The sequence below is a fragment of the Electrophorus electricus genome, unplaced genomic scaffold (genome assembly GCF_041902795.1).
Source record: "Electrophorus electricus isolate QZ-2024a unplaced genomic scaffold, ASM4190279v1 Scaffold39, whole genome shotgun sequence".
Classification (NCBI taxonomy): Eukaryota; Metazoa; Chordata; class Actinopteri; order Gymnotiformes; family Gymnotidae; genus Electrophorus; species Electrophorus electricus.
Window position 1 is genome coordinate 1,229,961 of NW_027658682.1, and position 8,386 is coordinate 1,238,346.

Genomic DNA, 8,386 nt, shown 5'->3' on the forward strand with positions numbered 1-8,386 from the left:
GACTTGGAGTCCTTATCACGCTCTCATTTCTTTTGTATGGCGGGACAAATGTTTTGTTATCCTACCTATCGAGCAGTCCTACCTAGATTTAATGCACTTATGTACATTAGCATTAGTCCAGGCTTCTGGTGTTTATTTTGGATGCATATATTATAATTAGGCTACTGTGGACATTTGTATTTTGTATAGCTACAGCACCTGTACTTCACACACGTGTAGTAATCAGATCTAGAAAGTTGCCAGCCCTATTAAAACATTAGGTTTATAGTATAATAGTTTCATTAAACAGACAAAGCGTTAATCACAATAATTTGCATGATGATTAATCTTGAACCAAAAATCTCGCCAGGAGCTGTAGTTCTCTTTCCAGACACACACCCAATAAAACTGTGCTTGATCATTTCTTATTGATAGCCACTGACTATAGGATCAATAGAATAGTACAACCAAATAACCTTTAATGTTTTGCTTTACTGTAATACAATTTAGAATTGCGATGTTACCCTTTTAAGAAGAACTGAACACATTGTGACAAGAGCAACTGGATGAAGCTTTATTGACATGCTGGTCAAGGACTCACATCCAATATGTTTAAAATACATTAATTGAGGCCAAGTGCAGCATAAAAAAATATTTTAACTTCACACAGAACCAAAACCATCAACATCAAAATATAAATGTATAAAAATATGGGTATTGTTAAAAAAAATGTTAAAAATGGGGCCTCCCACAGAAAGGCATGGCACAGTCAGCGACTTCAATTCAAAGTTTTTTATTCAAAGTAAAAAAAAACAAAAACAAAAAAACACTTGGGCAGGTTGGTGGCGCTCTACACGAACTTGGGCAGACACTTGGGGCTGAGCGGGATGTATGTGGACATGTCGGAGTGCTGCGCCGTCACGCAGCTCATGACGTTCGCCCGCCGCAGCTGGGAGTTGGGGCCAAGGAAGGGAAGGAAGGGTTAAACAACAAGATGAGTGACGGCAAGGAAAGTGTTAGGAAGGATTTCATAATGGCTTTAAAAAGACGAGGCGAGGGCACCTGGTGGGCTGGACTTTGGTGTCATCTTCGTCCTCCGAGTCGCTGGAGATGATGATGACGCTCATAGCTGGGCTGGGCGTGTCAGAGATGATAATGGGCTCCGATGCGTCGCCCATGCCATGCACGGGGGAGGACACAGGTCTGGCACAGGGTCAGAGGAGCACGTCAACACTCTCAACACACACTGCACACTCGAGTGAACACACACAACCTATCACCAAAGTGTGATGGCACAGAGCCATCCAGCACTTGTTACAACAGTTGTACCCACTATGCAGACCCACACACTAGACCAGTAGGTCTTGAGTCCTGTTCTAGGGTTCCCTTGCACTGAATTAGTGTGGAGTTTTAGCGCTAATGCCAACCATTAAAAAGTGCAATAAGAAGCAGGGAGTACCTAGCCCGGCTCTCTGCTTGGCGATCTTTTGACCTCTTGAACCCGCCCTGCTGTGCCGGTTGTCCCACCTGGCTGTGCTGGGCGAGCCAGCTGCTGAAGGTGTCATTGAGGTTGGCAGCTGTGCTGGCCCCGCCCCCCGCCCCACCCCCACTGCCAAACAGGCTCTTGCTGCCATCACACCCTGTGCACTGCCGATTGCAGATCTCCATTTTCTGGAAGCAAGATTTCACACTGCAGCGAGAGAGAGAGAGAAAGAGAGACACGGGCGGGGGGCAAGTTACAGTACTACCATTTGGATTTGTAAATTAAGATGGTGTTCCTTAATTTTTTTTAAAAACTGTGACATGTAGATTGGAAGGCCTGGAACAACTCACTGGGCACTTTGAGGGAACTGGAGGAGGTGGCTCATGGTGACAAACGGGTGCTTCAGGGCCTTCATCGGCGTGATCCGTTTGTCAGCGTCCAGCGTGAGCATCTTGTTCAGCAGGTCGATGAACTCCCGCCGGTCTGCCTTCTCCGCCGAGACGTCTGCGCCTTCCAGACTGGTCGCATTGACCTGCGTGAGAGACCCAGGGGTGAGTCATATTAAACACCAGCAGAGGGCACCGATCCACCTAAGACGCAGCAAGTTCTGCAGCAAGTTACTATGCATTGCTCTGCCTTTCGTAGATGCCGTTCTCCAGAGCGATTCATGTGCGTTCCTCATTATAACGGCACGAACGCTCGACCTTTGAGCTAGCACCTTGCTCAACCTGCTCTACAACGTGAGCCGTGGAAGCTGTTTCTCACGTTCTTCAAATTCACATCACAACAGTAAAGCAATGCGTACAGTTATGTGCACAAAAGCCAAAATAACCTGCATCATGTCGTCAAGACAGGTGAAAATGTACTTCCGTGTCTCTTTGGACTTGATGCCATGCTCTGCCTCATGCTCTGAAGGCGTCTGGAGAAAGGAAAGAAAAAAAATCAACCATTCAGCTCCACCATAAAGTTACATGACATCATTAAGTTACATCCCTTATGAAACAAACACATGGTATTTGGCATTTAAAGACTGGCAAACCTTGAGTCTCCACAGGGGGCAGCTGGAGTCAGGGCTCCTGTGGAAATAATAGTTGCTCTTGGTCCCTGCGCTCAGCAGGTACTCTGCTGGTAGGCCCTGCGTCTGGGAGATGTAACGGATCTGCAGAGACACCACACGGCAAGAGGATTACGACTTTATTTTGTGTTCATCCTTCCATTTTCAAAATGCATGTATAAAAAAAAAAAGAAAAGAAAAACAGGCCATAGAAACTCTTATTTATATTATTCCTAAAAATAAGCTAGCCAAAGCAGCAGCTAAAAGCTCAAACCATACATTCACTCTCTTCCTTGCTAGCCATTATGGACTCCCTAACAAACTGCATAGTTAGAAGAACGGCCATTTCCATTAGCAACACTACGCCACTCTTTTCACAAACAAGATTTACGTCTTCATCACACAGTGAGAAAAGTGTGAAAAGAAAGTGAAAGAACCGACCCCAAATCAGCGAAATTCTACAGAGCTCCGTGAATCCAAGCCCAAGATGCGTGAAAAAGACTAGGCACAGCTCAAAGGCCCGTGTGCTTACCTGATCATATTCAGAGGCTCCCGGATACAGGGGGGAGCCCAGAAACAGCTCGGCGATGACACAGCCCAGCGACCACATATCCACGGCCTCGCAGAAAGGGAGACCCAGGATGATCTCAGGTGACCTAGACCAAAAACACAGATATCGCCATCATGAAATCAGTCTCGGCTGATTCCGTAGTTTGTGGTGATTCGGCGGCAATTGCTTTAACACAAACGGTGCTGAATTCATTCATGAAAATGTAAAAGGTTTAAATAGTATTTTGTTGATGAGTCCAGGTTTTTTTTTCCCCCATACACACCACTTTACATTACACACCCACTATTCTAACATGGAACTATATGCAAAAATGCACTGACACTACAATGATGTTCTGTTTTCCATTAAGTAAATACAGAGTATCAATGCAGTTAAACACTGTTACTCGGTAAACAACACGGTTAATTAACGGTATAGCTACAATGCAACAGCAGTTTTGTACAGACATGACCAATACTAATATTACCAAAGCCTGCAACTCGGAGCATCTTAACTAATCTCAGACATTGAAGAGGGTTCATCAGGTATTTTGCTAAATAACAGCACTCACATGAATCACTAAAATTAAACCACTTATAAATCAAATATGAATCAGTCGTGCTCCAGTTAACTGTAATGCTTATCACGATTTTAATGTGTAGCAGGGTCATCGCAACTGCCAAAATGTGCAGCTCTACTCTAAAGCACACTCGAGTGCAACAAGTGCACACTTATTTCTAACACGCCTCAGCACGTGTCCCTCACCGGTAGTATCTGGTCTGCAGGTAGCTGGAGCACACGGCCTCGGAGACGTGGCTAGCCGAGCCGAAGTCGATGACTTTGACCCTGTACGGCTGCCTGACGGGGTCCACCAGCATGATGTTTTCGGGCTTGAGGTCGGTGTGGATCAGGCCCAGGCTCTTCAGCTTCATGAGCGCTTTGGCGACCTGCTGCAGCACGGGCCGGACGCACTTCAACAGAAGCGGGCTGAACATGCTGTCCTTCAGGAAGTCGTAGAGGCTCTGCCCCAGCATCTCGAACACCAGGCACATGTGCTTCTTGTGCTGGAAGCACTCATACGCACGCACGAAGTTGAACTCGTCTGCGTTCTCCCTGCTCAGCCGTCTCAGGATGCTCACCTGAGGAGGAGCAAATGAGGAAAGACAGATTTAATTTTTCTGCACTTTTTTTTTTAATACACATCCAAACAGGTATGGCTTATGCAATTGTAGCTAAGCCTTCTTTTTATAGTAAGCTTCAAGCTGTCGATGTGTTATCTGAACTAGTTCCTACTGATGCTTTGAAAATTAGAACTAGTGTGCTGATACCAAACACAAGTGTTTTTGTGCTACCCTGGCTGTATACAGATTCCACAGTGTGAGTTAGCACATCTGATACCAACAAACAGAATCGGGGCTACAGCTGATTCCATATCAAAAGCTCCAAAAAAGCAGGCAAAACTTTCCCACCTCGATCTGACCCTGTCGAGCAAAGAATGGATGGTTTTTCAGGATCTTGATGGCAACCATTTCATTGGTGTCCTTCTTGGAGCATTTGGCCACCTGGCCAAAACTTCCACAACCAAGGTAGTGCAGAACCTCGTAGCTGTTGGAGGCAGAGCAGAGGATTTCATTCTGCACCAGCTGGTATTCGCAATCACTTATCGATTTGCTGCTATCTGCGGTACAACCGGAGTACGCAATGGACTGGGTGGAAGAGGTGGTTGTTCCGCTCCTGGCCACGCGCTTGGACAATGAAGGGGTGTAGAGATCCTCCAGGATCTGTACGCTGTCGCTGCTGTGTTCCCCTTCTCTCTTCCTCTTCAGGCTGCACCGCTTCTGACGGGCGTCTTCTCCCCGCTGGCTGGACGACGACGCAGCCTTGTCTGAGGCTCCAGAGGGGGAAAAGACCAGGGCAGGTAAGCCATCGGTTGAACTGAACCCTGGATCCGAGGGCCAGGGCGTCCCCGGCCGAATCCGAGGACCAGGACTCCGCAGGTAGTAATTGCTCTCGAATTTTACTTTCTTGGCGATCCCACTGGAGGAATCTGAAGGGGAAGAGAATATTCCTTTAGGGAAAGATGAAAACAGGGCCACTAACCAAAGGAATGCTATGCAGATCTAGTTAGGGGCTATATTCAAAATTAAAACTAAAACAGCAGATTTAAAAAAAAACAACAACAACAACAAAACACGATCTATGATTTAGCTAACGCTAGCTAGCTAACGCTAACGCTAACCGCTAGTTAACTTCATAACTTACCCTCAGTGTTGATTATTTTCCCACCTTTAACCTTACGGAAAGAAGGCTCAAGAAAACCGAACGGATATAATTCATGATCATCCATGTTGTTCTGTGGTTCTTAATTTAAAGAATTGAAATTATTAGCACTATATCGACCGGAGTGAGAAGATTTCCACCAAATATCAATTCGCTACTCTACGGACTCTTCGTTCCATGGCAACAAGGTGACATGGACAGGTGTAACGTCATAAACTGCTGCACCTACGGGCCCAAACTGGCAGACTCATATAAATCACTTGATAGCATCGAATATTAAATACTACATTTATCAACATAACATTTCTTAGGACTAATACATGTACCTGCTTACCGATTTCAGCCGTCTACATGCATCCGTTCTCCAGAATCCCACGCTAAATATTTTGTGCTTTTCTGGTAAATTTCCACAACAATCGTGGCTGTCATTTTAAATGGCATTTTAAAACATGCTTCCAGTATAAGATAACTTCAGATTTTGTCAAAGAAAATTCAATTACATAAAAAGTGGGGTGGGTGACTTCATATGTTTCCTGGGCAAGTGGCGTGATTGGCAGGTGTTTCAACAAATGGAGGAGGTGTAGATGAAAACGTAGACCCTTCACTTGTCTTATTTAGTTCTCCTTTTAACCGTTTAAAGGTCCGCGTGCTGTCAATCAGCTTCCCATTTATTATAAGAATGATTTGAACGCCAATACTTTTGGACATCATGGAAAGGAAGAGGCTTATTTGAGCTGAAGTTTATGTGGAGTTGTTTGGGAGCTTCTAGCATGGACTAGCTACAATGTATAAAGTATACTATTTCTTTACAGTATTATGGTATAGATTCTGTGGATTCCATATATACATTAAATGTAAAATGTTGCCCAGTTATGTCAGAAATAGCAAACAAAAACCACAGGCTCCAAGTTACTGAAAGAGAAGTATTAAATGAGGTCCTGGTAGAGCATACGTGCAGGTTTGTCAGACATGTTCATGAGGAGTTTAACTGAAGCAAAATCCTCATCACACACCCAAGGAGTCAAAGCCTGCAAAATCCCCAAGTAGCAAGACTGCATCCAGGTAGCACTTGCTGATGGAAAGCAAAAAATAGTGCTGTATCCTGCTCTGTGCCTCATCCACTGTACCAGTCTCTTAGTATTGGACTTAGTGTGGTTAATCAATCTTTGACTGTGCTGATTACATTTATGTCATTTAGCTGACACTTTTATTCAAAGCGACAATTATGACTGAGTACGATTTGAGCAATTGAGGGTTAAGGGTTTTGCGCGGGGGCCCAACAGTGGCAACGTGGCAGTGAACCAGCAATCTTCCGAGAACAAGTCAAGTACCTTAACCGTTGAACTACCACTGCCTGTGTTTATATATTGTACTATTTAAAGATTTTGCAGTTACTTGGATTTTGTCAATATAGCAACATGCCCTCAGTCCAGCAGAACAGGAAATCTGAAACCTGATAAATTACCTGTTTCAATTTTTGTTTTCTATTTTAAACACACACAATCCCAAAAAGATTTCTCTGTAGTAATACAGTTCACTACTATAGTTATAGAATTAGCTCCAATTACCCCACAATATCCCTTTAAATTAAGCCAAAATTCAAAGTCTGAGGTGAAGATCCTATAAAGGTTACATAAGAGCTTGATGTTACATGTGTTTTGAACAAATACTGCCACTAAGTGCCAAAGAACTATTTTTTATAGTTACACCTCCCATGGAATTCAAAATACAACAATCAACTTGTTAAACACATTAATCACACATTGCATTTGAGATACATTTAATACAGTTTGTTAGTCTGTTTGTAAAAAACACTATTTTTTTTTAAAAATGAAGGCATTAAAACAAACAATAAGCCCAGAAACTACAATAATCAAGTTCAATAATCGAGCTGATGTTCAATGTCCGAATCCCTCATGTCTCTCCGTGTTCCTCTTCCTCTCACAGGCAAGGATACAGGCTTTCCTCTGGCCAAGCGAGTAGGCCACGGGCCAATGGTAGGGCTGGTCAGGGAGCTGGTGACGAAGGGAGCTGCTTCCTGATCTATCGTGGGATGACATCACAGACTGCTGGACCTGTAGGAGGAGCCAAAAAAAAAAAAGGGCACCAAGATATCGATAGGTATGTCAATATTCCCAGGCCCCAGCTAAACTACTGCCCAACATTGGAAACCTATTATAGCGTGTAATTATTATGAACCTATTATAGCGTCTAGATTCCACTATTACTGCCTCGTAGTAGCAGGGCTCTGCTGTACTATAAATGTGTTTCTGTCTTCTACTAAAAGTCTCTTTTGGCAGTGTAATTTATTTTGGTCAAATGGCTGCATGACCGTTTTCAAAACAAATTTATAGAGGTGTTGGTGAGGTGATCCTTCCTGAGTTCCCCGGCCAGCAGAGCATGAATGACCTGAGTGGGCGAGCAGCTCTGCACCATGGCACCGAGCGCAAGGTCCTTGTCCTCCCTGATGAAGAGGTTGCTTTCGCCCGCCTTGTGCGGCAGCATGCAGGCAACCAACTCCGCCTTGGCGTCCATGGCCCTCCACAGGTCGGTGGACATGTGCGCCAGTGTTGTCATGGAAGCACGCGACACCATGGAGCTCAGATTCTTCAACTGAGACAGTGGACATGGGGCTCAGGTGTTCAGGCACGCCATGGGGATGTGCCTGTTTAAACACGCCGATCGGACTCATCCGATATGTGGCAGATTTACTTGGTGTGTCAGAGAAGGAAAAGCATCAGTTTGTACTACCTACCATGTTTAAGGACAAGATATTCCTCGCTAGAACATTCCAAATTGACTCTTCATCAGGTTAGAACCATTTTGGTCACAAAACAGAGCAATTCCAGCTCGGACAGCAAAATGCGAAGATCCTTTTTGGGCCATTGTTTATATGATTTGATTAGAGAATCTTTTGTCCCTGAGAGGGCCCCTCTGGACCACAGTCAGGCACACATCGTGGAGCTTGGGAAGCAGGATGTCGGTGTGGTTCTGGGCCAGAGACTGCACCAGAGTCAAGCTCCCCTTCTTCTTCTCCCTA

At 44.7% G+C, this 8,386-nt stretch overlaps 1 protein-coding gene across 1 annotated transcript; it reads right to left on the reverse strand.

Annotated features, from left to right (window-relative positions):
• Nucleotides 1–829: 829 nt before the first annotated feature.
• Nucleotides 830–7,905, reverse strand: LOC145655905 (homeodomain-interacting protein kinase 1-like). Its single transcript, XM_081709369.1, has 10 exons — nt 7,788–7,905; nt 4,536–4,951; nt 3,832–4,205; nt 3,049–3,172; nt 2,502–2,621; nt 2,295–2,381; nt 1,813–1,994; nt 1,439–1,669; nt 1,056–1,182; nt 830–928 (listed from the first exon to the last, which is right to left on the reverse strand). The coding sequence occupies exons 1-10, from the start codon at nt 7,903–7,905 to the stop codon at nt 830–832; spliced, it is 1,878 nt and encodes a 625-aa protein (XP_081565495.1).
• Between the last annotated feature and the right edge of the window lie 481 nt (nt 7,906–8,386).

What these genes read in the sequence shown, in the direction of transcription:
- LOC145655905 (XM_081709369.1), bottom strand. Translation starts at nt 7,905, where the DNA reads ATGTCCACCGACCTGTGGAGGGCCATGGACGCCAAGGCGGAGTTGGTT. An exon ending in CAAGCAGAGAGCCGGGCTAG is followed by an intron (nt 1,183 to 1,438) that starts GTACTCCCTGCT and finishes ACCCTGTGCCAG; the next exon opens with ACCTGTGTCCTCCCCCGTGC. An exon ending in AGGACGAAGATGACACCAAA is followed by an intron (nt 929 to 1,055) that starts GTCCAGCCCACC and finishes CCCAACTCCCAG; the next exon opens with CTGCGGCGGGCGAACGTCAT.